The sequence below is a fragment of the Indicator indicator genome, chromosome 4, assembly GCF_027791375.1.
Source record: "Indicator indicator isolate 239-I01 chromosome 4, UM_Iind_1.1, whole genome shotgun sequence".
NCBI lineage: Eukaryota > Metazoa > Chordata > Aves > Piciformes > Indicatoridae > Indicator > Indicator indicator.
In genome coordinates this window covers 22,170,808-22,185,822 of record NC_072013.1, presented here as the reverse complement: position 1 = coordinate 22,185,822, position 15,015 = coordinate 22,170,808, and the positions used below count along the sequence as shown (strand labels likewise).

The following is a 15,015-nucleotide window of genomic DNA, read 5'->3' as shown; positions in this document are numbered from 1 at the left end:
CCCACAGCCTTTGTAAAGGCTTTACTATTTCCACAGGGCACAGGGTCAAACTTACCATTTATGGCTAATTTTTTTTTTAACCTTTGTTTAGCCTTCAGCTGTTACAACTTATGTGAAAGGAGAAAACAGTGTATTCAATTAAAGGCTACTTATGTAACAACCATGTTTTGAATGCTGATTCAGATGAATTACTGGAAGCTGCCAATGTCGCTTTATAATTTTCCTCGGTCACTTCAGCACATAATTCTAATTGAAATCATTTGGGGTTTTTTTACTAATCTCTTTCATAAAATATGTGTCAAGTAAATTTATGTCTTTCTGTATTTAATTTCTATTAAGAATGGTCCATTTTTTTACATCAAAGTATTTCAGAATTCAATCCATGTCTTCTTTTTTTCTCCCTTCCAGCAAAAGTAACACTGAAGGGTAGCAGAAAAGATAATTTATCTAACTTGTCTAGAAGTTTTCAACACTTTATCTTCTTAGTTGGTTCAACATGGCTACAGCACTGATCTGACTTTACAAGACAGAAATGGAAAGGAAAATAAATGTTTCTTTTTAGTACTTTGACCTTAAAATACCACAAACACCATCCATCTTCTTGTGTTACTTGTGTTATTTTCAAATTGAATCACTCAGCACATCAGGTCAAAAAGTCAGAGGCCACCATTTCTTCTCTGAGCTAGCAGGATAGCAAGCTCTGATAGGAACAAGTGCTTGCTGATTTTTTAACAAAATGCAACTTTAGGCTTTTGTAAGCACCAAGACTTTAATTTCTATCTAAAATACTTTAAATTATTTTGTTTTTTATGAGAAATACTACAGTCTACACGTTAGTAATACAATTGGTTCTGTTTTCTAGAAAGAGAGAAAGTTGGATTTAGAGTCCATTCTTACTAAAAATGTTATTTATTAGTTCAGTCCTTTCTCACTGATATACGTAGACCAAACTCCCTTCCCTACCAGGAGAACCATATCTAGGTTCATTTCTTTCATAACATAAGGGCTGACAAAGATCTTGGGCTTTGGTCCAAGAACAGTGTCTTCTGGGGTCACTTCAAGTTCTGCCTAGTTGAAAAATGTAGCAATAAATGTCATGTCAGTATTTCCAGATAATAAAAAAATATTGTGTCTGAGGGACCACTGTGGGGCTGTCAGCATTAGTTGTGTGTGACACAGGTTTGAGCTGAAGGTGAAGGTGTTGGGGCTGCAGGCTTATCCCCATTCTCATTGGCTGATAAAGGGAGGCAATACTATGTAGAGTGATGCTGAATTAGGCCTAGGGAACGTCTCACACTTTGATACCACTGTGAAAGTCAGGAAGTGCTTTATTTTTCTCTTTTTTTTTTTTTCAACATTTGGATGAAAATGGTGTTTCAAAAAAATTCACAGTAAAAGAAAAAGAGGTACTCCAGGGTAGTCAGTGGCCAATTGTTGGCATTTGCTGAGGCCATGCAAGTTGTAAATTTGACCAATTTAAGTAAAAACTGACTATGAATCTTCTCAGCTCTCTCTTGGTCTCCTCTTCTGTGCCCTGCCTCTCTCTCTGCTCCTCAGATTAGAAAACATTCCCCATAAAAACTGAATCAAAACAGCACTCTCCTGTGGAATTCTAGTTGAAATTACTGTGATTTTGCTGATAAATTCCTTGAAAATCCAGAATTGTGGAATGATTTTCCCTGAAGGGTAATTTATTATAGATGTGTTGCCCATTAGTTGAGATAATCTCCCACAATGATGATGATGATCAGGAACTGTACTTTTAAAATGCCACTTGGACTAGAAAAGCAATTTGGGATCCACTTACATCTCAGTAATGAAAATTGGGTAAGGTAATAAGAGATTTCATTTTGAGAGTGAATCGACAATGCAAATACCAGGAGTTTTAATTTAGGTTTGAGCAGAATACTGGCAACTCATTCCAATGCATCATTAGTCATAGTGCTTTTTAATGAGAGATTCCCTTTTGTTTTTCCTGGATAGCTCTAGCACTGTTCTAGCAAAACCCAAGGAATGCATAAATGTTTAGGGAGGTCTGCTGAATACATGTCACTGCACCATTTTAATTTTGAAAAAGGAAGAAAAAGCAGGTTTTTTTTCCTATGGTGAAGAAATCACAGTATCACAGTATATCAGAGGTTGGAAAGGAACCTCAAGAGATCATCAGGTCCAACCCCCCTGCCAGAGTAGGATGACTTAGGGTAGTCTGCACAGGAACACATCCAGGTGGGTTTTGAAAGTCTCCAGAGAAGGAGACTCCACAACTCCCCTGGGCAGCCTGTTCCAGGGCTCTGTCACCTTCACTGTAAAGAAGTTTCTCCTCATGTTGAGGTGAAATCTTCAGTGTTCTAGTTTGAATCCATTGTTCCTTGTCTTATCAATGTGAACCACTGAAAAGAGCCTGGCCCCCTTCACTTGACACCCACCCCTCAGATATTTATACACATTGATCAGATCAAGAAATACACATTTTTAGTTCAAGAAAAATAAATAGTGCAGAACTGTGATTGGTAGGCTGTTGGAAAAAATAAATAAAGATACATTTTTGAAACAAATTCTAGGAAATATTGAAGGAAAATTTGCATTGAGTGGAGTGCTTGTGAAATGTACTGGCTTTACAGTTGACAACGGTAGCAAAAAAGTGTTTCTTTGGCCATCTTCAACATGGATGCATTATAAATAAAAAGAAATAAGCATTCTTCTTGCCTTGCCAAACCAACCCCATGCCCCAAACACCTCATTCTCTTATTCTCTTTTGCATATGTTCAGCATTTTTATTTTTCAGACGTCTTTTTCTTTTATTTTCTTTTACTTTTTTCCTTTGACCCCTTTCTCCTCCACCCCTTTTCCTTTATTTTCTTTAATTAAGAGCTTGTTTTGGTGTTCATTGAACTCAGTGGGAATCTTTCCATCAAATTGAATGCATTAGGTCAGATTCATAATCAGCAGTCACTGAAACAACCTAACAATAGTTTTGTCACACACAAGTGCACTGTCTTAAATGGGATTTGCTTAAAAAAAGCAATAGAACTAATCCATTATAAACACTTGTTAGAGAAGAGTTTTGACTGTATCTATGTGTTTACCAACACAATTTCAACCAGTTTAAGCCAAATTGAAATTAATGCAGATTTGCAGTCCAGGCAGGAGCACAAGATGGTTAAATTAAATCAGTTTAAACAGAAGTGTTTTAAATCACAGCAGTATGATACTGTGTGTTGACCAGGCTTAGGTCTGGTTGCCCTACTTGCTTTGGTGGGCTAAGCATTATGACTTTCTGTGAGGACAAGCCGTGGTGTGGTGAGGCACACACTACATCTAATGTAGACCAACTCATTCAGGTTTGGGGACAAGAGAACATGCCCATTTCTACGTGCCTGATGCCCCATAAGGGCATACTATCTTGCAAGTCTCAGTGCAGTTTGCAAAAGTTTGATCAGGCCAGGGTATGTGATCACCAGTGAGTCAGTGCACGTCATTCTTGAGCAGAGCCTTCAAAGAGATAGAGCCTTCTGGGATCTCCAGTGCAAAGTTACAACCTCTCATTTTTGCTCTGCTCTTTTAATCTGCTTTTGCCTTGCCTGTGCAAATGTCACAGATATGAGGGCAGGGTGCATGAGCTCCTGAGCTGACAAACTAAAGGAGTGGGTAGCATAGTGTCAAGACCTCTCCAGGAGATTGCTGTCTCCTCATGTACATAGAGCAGGGAAAAAGAGGTTGCACTCAGTCAAGTCTTTCCAGATCACCACCAAGAGATCTCCTACACGTACCAAACCTGGGACAATGCCAGTGAATAAGAGTCTTCTTACCATCCTCCTTTGTGACCTACTAACCTTCCTCTGAAAATATATACCTGCAAAGCATGATGAAGGAAACTCAGTTTTGCAGCAGTCACTTTAGCTTCAGAAGAAGTTATCTCCTTCAGATCTTTCTGTGTCTGGCTCTATTGTGAGATGTGAAAGAAATACAGGCCACAATCTTCTCTGATGTCACCTTGTAAATCCAGGGGAATCCCAGACGTCCAGTATGGTGAAGTCATTCCATATCACTTGATTCCATGTAAAGCATGACAGTTCCTCGCAGATTGGGTGATACCAGACTAGAATCCATTTCTTATGATGGCTTTCTTGAGAACTACTCTTTTCTTCACCGCTCATAAAAAGAAAGTTGATAGGGTGAGTGCACCAGAATGGTTGTGAAAGCACTGGGTCACACTAGATGTTTTAACCTAAGAAAATGACATTTTTGAAATAAAACTGAGGCTGAACATGTCCTGAAACGTTCCATGTAGCCACAAGAAAATGTTTCTGACACTGACAGAAAACAATGTGACCATTCTGAATGCACCAATTATTCGCTGCTAAATGGGAACAAGCAGTGGAAATGAACTTTCCATATTTGTGGAGATCCATGAATGCACACAGTCCCCAGTGTCTTGGTTGTGGTTAGGCCTTTGGGGTTACTGAGTGGTTTTTATCGACAGTTGAGCTGATTTATGAGTTTTCCTGTTAAATTTTATTGCATCAGTGGCTTTTCTTCTGGTTCTTTTGAAGTAGAAAACAGCATTTCTGCAGCAAATGCAAGTCAAAAGTCTTAATAGAGCATAAAAATCAAAAAGGTCATGATTGTATAGCTTTAAAATAGAGAGCAGTGCATTGCTTGATGCTCTTAAAGATATGAAAAATTAAAGAGCATGTTTGTTGTAAAAATATGTGATCTTCTAGACCTTTGATTTGGACTACTTGTATATTGGCTTTTTATGGGTGTCCTCTTATAAATGAGAAACTTCTCATTCTAGGACTGTCCTGTTTCAGAATCAGAGAAAGAGAGCTAGTAACATGAGGCAGAAGCTTTGTCCCAGGGACAGTAGTGTCAACACCCAGTGCTGCTTCTCCCTTTAAGCACAGACTATTGATTGCATTTATCTGGTTTCTAGGGTCATATAAACTACCTTTATTTATCTGACTTTCCTTAAAACCTATGGGTGCATGCAAATTTATAACCAAATGAGAAACTTTTCCTATCACATCTATTTTACAAGCTAAAGTGAATCATGGTAGCACTGTTTACAAACTCTCATTGCTTTCCACATGCAGGTGATTGGAATAGCCTATGAGGTTGAAAAAATCCAGAAAATGTCTCCTGGTGGATTTCTTTTGCTGATTTTGATCTAATCTGAAATCTTAAAAATATTTTTTCGTTTGCATCTTAACAAAGTTTTAATGAACACATGGTAACTTAGGCAAAATAAAAAAAGCCATCTTGCTGTATCAGTTAATGCAGCAGACCTTGAATGGTTTGCCTCCAGCTGCTTGCAGATGTTTTCTCCAGTTGTGGGCACGGAACAAGCATTTTATTACAATATTCACTGTCATTGCTGTTGCAGTAACAGAGAAGTAATGCAAATAGGTTGTAGGACAGAAGTGGTCATAGGAACAGCTGATACAGCAGGAGGGACACAGCTTTCCTTCTTCTCATTAATACAAAATGTCCTGTTTTCTGTCATTATCTTCACAGCAGTCCAGCACGGGGGACCTGAGGACTTTGAGGAAAGGATTGTCCCCGTACCACTCTGAGTCACAGCTCTCATCACTGCCACAGTATCAAGATGCCCTGCAGAATGTAAGAGATGTTTTCTTACCTATACAGACAGAGCTGTGGGTTTCCCCAAAAGTGGGCACATGGAGGTTACAGGGGAACTCTATCAGCTGAAACCTGCAGCTGTTGGGAGTATGGGGAGGCCCTGGGGAATAACTGGTATTTACCTGAGTTTGGATCATCAACTTCACAGCATAGTTTTTTTGGTCAACTAACAGTCACTGTTGTGTATCTTTTAAAGCAAAAGTGAGTCTTATACCTGCAGCTCCCTCTTTGTAAATGCTCTGTATGCCTGCTGTCAAAAAGCTGGATGAGGCAAAAGATGGTCTAGTGTCTGGCAGTGTGTGGTCAGAGTTGCTTTAGAGATTAAGTTCTTAGGACTTTCATTGCAGGTTTATCTTTACCATGAGTGATTTTTTTGTTTCCTAAGATTTGCTTGCATTGCTGCTTCTCAAACACCAAAAGAATCTTGATTAAAACCTCTTGCAAAAGATATCCATCCACCTATCTGCTGGTCCAGGGCTTCTCCTGCACTGGTGTGCTGAGCATGGCTGAGCCCTGCCAGATGATTGTCTTCTAGATGTTTGCCTGACTGCCTGAGGCACTCCGTTTGCTTGGTGACATAATTTTTCAGGTTGCAGGAAAAGTGCAGATACTGAGAGGAAGGCCTACTGTGAGTGGGCTGTGAATGTTGTGGACATGAGCATAAGCTGGTGGCACCACAGCCAGGGAATCTCCCTGCCATCCTGCATCTCCTGCTCCATGTCCAGTGCACTGGTCAGCAGAGCTGTAGGTACTGCAGGACCAGTTGTACGTTGGTGACCTGTTTGGGTAAAAGTCATTCTGTAAATATAGCGTGCCTCTTAGTGCTATAAAAGAGGCAGTAAGGATACTTTAAGAAAGTATGCACAAATAAAACTCCATTGTGAAAGCAGAGCCCCTTTCCATATCTGCTGAACTGCAGTTTGGATGGAGACCCTCCAGCAAAGAGAAAAGGGACAAAACCATCCAAATGAAATGGAAGCCTGTGACTGAATATCCACTTTTCTTATTTAGTGCCTCCTATATAAAGTCAGGAGAGTTCATAAGGAGGGCAGAGAGATATGAGCCTGTTTCTTTATGGTTTTGGAGATATTCTTTGCTTCCTTTGTGCTTAGGCTGTTGATTCCCAGCTTGGTTCCAGGTGTGGGATGCTCAGTCTGCCTGGGCTGGTTGCCTCAAGGAATGCTGCTACACACAATTTTACGTGTATCTTGTGGGTCAGGCTGGGATACAGGATATGGCTGACACCATTCTGCAAAGAAGCTGTGCCTGGACTGGGATCTGGCAGGATACTTCTCTGCCTGAGCATCAGCCTTCATAGTTCATCAGGGCTGCGTGAGAGCCAGCAACAGACAGTGCTGCCTGCTGGAGTCCTTCCTGGCCGCTTGTCCCTGGTTCCTGTCTTCCACAAGGAAGAGGTGGCACCTGGCATTTATGGAGAGGCCTAGGTGCTGTGTGACACTCACCTTCATCTGTCAGACCAGTCATGGATGGGATGGTGCCTGAGAGCTGCTCATGTTCCTGTGGTTGTAGGTACCTTCACCTTGGGAAGCTCATAAGCCAGCTGCCTGGAGAAGCCATTTATCTGCATTGGCATAAAACACTGTTAAATGTGAACCAGCCTGTTACTAGCAGTCAGAGCTGGCCTGGCTGGCTTAGACTTAAAGTTTAGTAGCAGCATTCATGTAATTTATAACAGGAATCTTGCCTTTGATGGAAGTAACTGTAGAGGTCCATGGTGGCAATGTTAAGGTTAGTGTGGAGGGAATGTGAATGCAAAAGTGTATGTGCAAGCATCATCAGGAATGCTAGAGCAAGGAGGTGACCAAAGAGGCAACTGACAGCAAGCAAATAGGTAAACACCACAGGATATGTGGTTTGTGTCAGGACCAGGAGGTCTGTGCTGAGATAAGGCTGCAGCACAGATGGCTCATCACTAGGAGACCTGTTCCCTAATAACAGGAACAAAGTTACACTGTGATGTGCCATTGCGCTTCCTGTGGTTCCAAGAGGGATGCTTAGATAAGAGAGAGGAGGGAAAGGAGACAACAGCCAGCAGCTTTCCTGGGGTTTATGGGAGGTGAGTAAGCAAGATACTGAGATAATGATCAGCCTGTAATAACCATTGACTCCTAAAGTATGTGAAAAATGTGTCCAAAACCCTAGTTCTTTGCTGTCAGTGAGGAGGCATGCCAGAGCTCTTGTTAGGACTTGCCAATGGGTGTCCCTTGTCCTCTGTGCTGCCCACTGTGATTCTGACCACATCACATGGGCATCTGCCCTTTGGCAAAGGTGTGAGTTTGTAGCTGTACAGGTGTGAGCAACATGCTAGAAAAATCAGTTTTAGGTTAAAATAGATCTCACCTTCCTCTTCCTTAAGTTTTGTACTGAGTTTGTACTGAGTTTTCTGCATGACCCTTTCCTGAGGAGCAGGAACTCCCAAAGATGCCCAAGTCAGGTGTGGGAGGATGTGTGTAAGTGCTTGTGAGTATGTTTGGCTGAAGGAAAGGGACTTGTGCTCATCAAGGGTCTGGAGCTGGGTGTCCCCAGAAAAGTGCCTGCAGATACACTGTGAGGGCTGAGTAAAACACTGTCCCTCTTTTGAGAAAACAATGATCCCAGTGTTCTTGCCCAGCCTTTATATATGTCCCTAGGGACTATGGTAAGTATCTCTGGAAAAAGAGTGAGACTTCCGTTAGAGTACTCAAAGGGACATCTCTAAGGAGTCTGGTTTAGACTACAGGCTAATTGTCTGAGAAGGGACAATTCCATTTTCCTCCATAGATCTACTCCAAAACCAGTGAGGTCCATACGAAAACACAAAGAAGCAGGAGAAGTGTAGTTTTGTAGTGAAGAGCACTGAGTTCCTGGCTTCCTGGCACTGCCTCTCATGGCATTTTTCTCTGGCACCTGTTACATGCAGGATTCGAAGCCTGGGGAGATGACTCTGACTGCCTGGCTGTAGCACCAGCTTCTTTGGTTCCTTTACTTGATGATTCCCATCATGCTGTCACAACCAGTTGCATTTCATAGCTCTGTCTGGTAGAGATACTTGTGAGAAGCATATTTAGTTTTGCCAGATGGTACCCACACTATTATAAAAACAAACCCAAATGTTTGTGTCTGTAGGTGTAAAGAGAAGCCATTAGATGGGGTGGGAAGGGATGATTAGAGAGTCCTGGGCTGATGCATTGTCTCCTGAGCCTGCGAGAGTGGTGGTGAAGGGAGGTGATAGGAGGGCATGTAGTAGCTAAACTCCAGCCCTGGTGACAGTCCTACCCCTTCCTTCTCACTGGAAATATGGTGGTCTTCGTCCTCTTTGGCATGAATGCTAAGGCTGGAGAAAAGTGAGAAAATGTCTTGGTGTCCCTCCCTCAAATCCCTCCTGTAGCCTGGCAAAGGCAAGGAGACATGGCTGTGGCCCAAGCCTGGCAGCTTCTTAAAGTCAATCTGACTTGTAAAATCAAGTTTGAAATGGCTGGAGACCACTGTTCCCAACATGGTGCCCAGGAAATACACCCAGAAGAACCAGGGGAGCCCTTTAGGTGTTGATGTCCCTGCAGAGTCACTTGGAGCACTGTGGACCTTAGCATGGTTTTGAGGTGTCCCTGCACAGCACAGCACAGTGACCTTGCCACTGCCAGTCCCTTGCTGTGCTGCACAAAGCCCCCAGGCACAGGGATCCCTAGGCTTCCTGGTGCCTCTGACATCGCTGGGACTGCTCTTTGCAGCTTCAGGATGAAATTGTGCCTCTCAAAATGCCTTCAGCTTCTTCTGCTGCTCCACCAAGCCCATCCTCTACGGTGTCCCAATAGTTCCTCACATTCTCCCACCTCTGTGTCTGATCCCCACAGCTGTCATTTGAGCAGAGCACTGCTGGTGTGTGTTGGAGAATGGCCCTAGGCCTATTTCTCACTTTCCCCCAGCGGCAGTGGTGGCTGTGGTCCATTTTTAGCCAGAAAGAAACAATGATCAAGGCACACAGCAGAAGGCAGTTCCTTCCTGCTGGCTGTACTGGTACCACCAGGATGCTATTGAGACAAAAGGAGAAATTCAAGGCAGTTGTTTTGCTGCTGCAGCAGGGAAAGCAAAATGAAAGGTTTGTCGATATTTGCAGCCCGGGGAGTGCTATTGTGAAGCTTCAGAGTGTATTGTCAGCAGCTGATCACAAGACTATGTATTTTTGAAGGCAGCTGCCCTTCATCAGCAGTGACAGCAATAGCTCTGAGCTGCAGGTGGCTTTTTACCCCATGGCAGCCAACCAGCACAAAGTTTGGCAATGACAAAGTTTGAGTGTTTGATGGGCAAAAGAGACACTGACAGGCTGCATCCATAATCTACCCTTAACAAGTAACTGCAGGAGGTGAGAAAAATTCATCTACTTTGAGGATCTGCTGTAGGATTACATGCTTACTTGTTGAGTGTGCTTATAGGGGGGCTAGCAATGGATCTAGGGAGAGAGAGGGGCATGGCAGGACCTTGCTTTGCCCCAGGCCTTGGGGGAAGCAGCTCTGCAAGTGAGGCCAGTGCAGCCAGGAAAGACCTGAAGACTGGAGGAGCAAAACATGTGCACAGATGTCCTCCTGCATCTCTGTGCATCCTCCACTCACCCAGAGGCTTTCACCTGGGCCATCCCAAAATCAGATTTGCTTCAAAGTCAGAAAATTTTTAAAAATACCTGCTGTTTCCTTCTGAAATCAAATGTGCTTGATGTTCCTTTATTAAAAGAACCAGCACCTCTCGAGATACTCTTGCTGATAGTGCCCCTGTGAGTCAGTTGGAGTTAGTGCACTTTGTCCACAAGTACAGTGTGGGCTCATTCTGTCCACAGCAGTCAGACTTCCTTCTTGTATGCTTGTATCAGGTAGTTCCAGGCTGAAACTGCTCAGAGTATGTCATGCTGGTAATAGTCTCACAGTCTGAGGGGGCACCTGAAGCTGTCAGTAGGACTTTTTAATAGCATGTTTGCATTCCAGCTGGCACAGTTACCAACCCAAACAGCAACCGCTCTCCTATCCCATTCTGCTGCTGGAGAAAGCTAGCTCGCTGTCTTTGCATGTGCTGGAGTTTCCCAGGGCTGGAGCTGCAATCCACCATTAGTGCAGTGCTGGAAACAGACACCCTTCCTGTTTGTAGATGAGATCCAGTTGCAAACAATGTTCTGACTGTTTACTCTGAGGCAGTCCCTGAAATTCCTCCTTTCCTTTGATGCCCTAGCACAGCCCCTGCAGCCAATGCCTTGTCATGCCTGCCAGGCAGAAGAACTGTTCTTCTCTCTGGTGTTCTTGATGTTCAGGTTCAGAAAGCAGTTATCAGTTACATTGTTTCTTTATTATAGAATCATAGAATAGTTTGGGTTGAAAGGGACCTTAAAGATCATCTAGTTTAAATAGTTCCAACCCCCTCTTGCTTTGGGCAGGGACACCTTCCACTAGGTCAGGTCACTAAAAGCCGTGCCCAATCTTGCCTTGAGCAATTCCAGGGAAGGGGCATCCACAATTTCTCTGAACAACCTATTCTAGTGTCTCACCACACTCACAGTAAATAATTTCTTCCTAATATTTAATCTGACTCTATCCTCTTTCGGTTTGAAACTGTCACTCCTTGTCCTATTGTTAAATTCACAGATAAAGAAATAATCAGAATTAATTAATCAAAAGGGCCATGTAAGCCTTTTCTGTTACTTAAGTAGATGTCTGTGAATGCAGCAGAGGCCATGAAGATGCAGGAGGTAATGGCTGAGCCATACATATGGGCTCCGCCTGGCTCCCATGTGGACATAGTGCTTAATTCATGGATTTGAACGTTTACATGACCAGCTGCTCTCTATGATTAAAGGCAGCAAATTAAGTAATGCCAAAGAAGATTAGTATCTGCAATAAAGTCCCTTGATTTGATAGGGAAAATGCTAATACAGAGTAGTGATGGCTGCTGCACTCAACTCCTGCCGGTAGCTGGGACCTGTTTTGTGCTGGAGAGCCGACGTCTGCCTGTGGGATCTCCCATGTGTTCCTTCTCCTGTGCCTGGTGGCAGGGTGTCAAGCACTGTCAGCTGTGAGGCAGCCTGCTGTGACTTTAGGAACATAGTGCTGTGCAGCCATTTAAGTGCACCGGCAGGGAGTGAGTGTTTTGTTTTGATCGGGATGCTGGCAGGCTTTCTGCACAGTAGACACAGAATAACAATAACGAGGTGTCATCATCACTTTGGATCATCTGCTGGGCAGACTGGATGCATAAGGGACCTGGGTGCCCCCTGGATCTGGTGGGGGTGCTCCACATCCAGGCACAAGCAGTCTGGCACTGCTTGCAGCAGGATGGCAAAAAGGCTGCATGTTGCACCATGTGGTTTGCAGAGGAGCTGGTGCTGGTCGATCAGTTCTTTGTGCCTCCAGGAAATCTTGCAGTGGGTGAAGAGCCCTGGGGCTGCTGCCAGGTTGCCTTCAGGAGCCAGATCCGTTCAGGAGCACCATGTGTGGTGGAAATAACAGAGCTGCCATGGGCATGAGGAGAGGCAGCAGGCAGGAAAGGGACTTTGAAGAAAGAGAGAGTCATCACGCGGCACCATCGCTTTGTTTCAGCCACTAACCCCCCTGCAGCTGCAAGGCAACAGAGGACAGGAAATGTAGCTCGGGCAGCAAAATGGTGAAGTGATCAGATTTGCCTTTGTGGGGACCAGGAAATTTTTCAGGCTGGTATTAATAGATTTTTTTGTGTGTGTGTGCATGTTACCTCCTTGGGATTTCTCTTTCTGAATGGACTGCCTGCCTGCACGAGCCCAGTGCTTGCCCTTGGTGCTGCCTGTAATACATTTCTGATGGGCATGCTGTGCTTCGGGGCTGCTATGCTTTCCCTGTGAGGCTCTGGGGAAGCTTCTCCCATGCCAGAGTGCCCTATGCTCTTGGTCCTTGGTTTTGCCACTGGTTTTCCCCATCTGACCTCACCACTGTCTCTGACTGGAGCTGCTCCGGGCACTTTGTCAACTTTGTGGCTGCAAGCACCATTCACAAAACCAAAATATGCTGCCTCCCCCCCCCTCCCTCCCCCCATTCTGCCAGTACACCAGGTTTGGGGGTTGCAGTCAGACACGGCACCTTTCCGTGTTAGTGCCCAGCTCTGCTACCTGCTTTCCACGTGGCTGTGGGCATGTCACTGCCTCTTGGTTGTCCATTAATAGTTTCTACTTTACAGAGTGGTGTGAGCCCTTTTACTGATGTAAAATGCCTGGATGGTGATGGATGCTAAGGAAGGGTCCAAGTATAATTCAAAGCTGGGTAAGCAGCCTGCAGACAAAACCACTGTGAGATAAATAGATGTGCCTGGGAATTTTATTGTGAGTCGTCTGGCATTGCCTGCCTATAATGTAATTTTCCTTGTTCTGTCTCGGCAATAAAAACCTCACGGTGTCTGATACGATGCAGTTTAGCTTTAATTTTCTGAGGTATGTCATTAGAAAACCACAGTCATATGTCTGTGGTTTATTTAATCATGTTTGAATCTTAAACGTCTGCTTGTTTTTTGGAATGGTAGAAAAAATTAATAGAAGGCAAGGAGGAGGTGAGGTTCAGAAGTATTAATGCTTGCTTGAGTGCTCCACCCTGGTCTGAAGCACCCTCAGTGCCTGGGCTGTGACTTAGGTGAAGTAAAATCAGCATGACATTTTCTTCTGCAGATCAGGAATAGTGTTCTCAGAGCTGAGGTAGGAAAGGATGTCTTTAAAAGCAGAATATAATTGAGCATTAAGATGTCAGGACAAATGTCTCATGTCTTTTCAGATCCCTGGAAGAATCAAGGAAAAATTGTTTATCTTAATTTCTTTGTTCATTTCTGAACTTTCCAACCCAAAACCTCTACAAGAGGTTCTTGGTTTCTAAAGCATACCCAGTATTATTAAGAAATGTTCATATTTTAAGCTTTATTTTACCACTGTGGAGGTGTTGACAGTATAAGAAGTTCATAGCATGCCCTGTGGCAGAGTCCTAGTAATTTTCTTCCTTCAGCCATGCAGGAATGGAGTATCAACAGTGTCACTTGTCAGCATCTGTGCTGGACCACATTCCACACAAACAGATCAAGCCAGCAAGAACTCATTAGGCAATTTGGTCTTAGGCACTGTCGTGGAGAGGGTGAATAGGGATGGAGGATGGTGATTATTAATTATGAATTATGGAAATATGAGTTATGAAAATATCGTTTATTATTATCAATATTCAATTAATTATTTTATATATATTGATTCGGATGCACGGTTGTAATAATATAGACCATAACTGATTTAGTATTTACAATTAAACCAATTATAATATTTACAGTCAATTTCTAATTAAGGGAACGAAAAGGGTGCAGTTCCACCGCTTGTCCACTAGATGGAGACTCGACAAGGCGCTTGCGGCTGCGAGCTATGTAAGAACTATTTGTAACGTTATCACGAGGCAGGTTCAGCTGGAAATATCACGCAGCTGTGCGCGGGCGCTTTGAATAGAACGTTACTAAATGTTATACACATGAAAGATACATGCAGCGAGACGAATTGCCGGATCACGCGGCGTCGCTGGGTATCTGCTTCTGCCCGAGGTTGGCCCCGTTCGGGCGGTGCTTTCTTTCTCCCTCCCGGCTCTGTGTGTGGGGGGGGCAAGGTTGGCTTTCTCCTCCCGCGGTCTGCGGAAAGGGCAGTTCGCTTCTTTGTCCTCCCGCGGTCTGCGGGGAGGGACTGGCTCCCTGACCGGAGGACGGCTCAGGAGGGCCAGGTCTTTTCGGTGCTCGTCCCTACAAACGAGGGCAGTTTTCCCGTAGGCAGGTCTCCGGTGGGGGGTGAGGTGACGCGATGCTTCCCCCTCTCGGCTCGGCTCGAGGTGAGCTGACTGCCGCTTCTCTAGGCGACTGCTTCCATTTAAATTATAATGGTACAGTCCTTGCCTTGACTTCAATGGAGAGGCCAATCTTTGCTCTCTCTTTTCGCTCGGGAATCCCCGGGTGTTTCGCCCTGATACGGGCTGTGGAGCGGCCACAGGGGGCGCGGCTCCTTTCACTCCCGTGGTCTGCGGGGGCCACGCAAGATGCATTTCTGCTTATTTGGCTGCTTAATTAGCTTGCAGCGTTTCTGGACAGCCAGGCTTGGGTTACAGCTTACCCTCTTTCGGGGCTTCCCTCAGTCCTTTTCGACTGGGTCTACGTCGCTTCTGGCGACAGGGTCATCCTTTGCGGGTCCTCGATGCACACTCCGTCGGCTGGCTTCCATGTTCGCAGAGGCTTTCAAGTACGCTTGCGTGAAAGGCTTATAGCTTACACAATCGTGAGTTGCATGATGGATGAAAGCAAAGGAGAGAGCAACGTGGCACCAAAATGGGGCAATACTTATAGACACTCGAGGCTGGAAAC

At 44.3% G+C, this 15,015-nt stretch overlaps 1 protein-coding gene across 1 annotated transcript in view; it reads left to right on the top strand.

Moving 5' to 3' along the window:
- CCDC85C (coiled-coil domain containing 85C) overlaps positions 1-15,015 on the top strand; it is a 109,127-nt gene that overhangs the window by 78,042 nt on the left and 16,070 nt on the right. Inside the window, exon 3 of the mRNA XM_054380686.1 lies at positions 5,518-5,622. Within this exon, the coding sequence (XP_054236661.1) occupies positions 5,518-5,622 (105 nt within the window). The remainder of the gene's footprint in view (positions 1-5,517; positions 5,623-15,015) is intronic.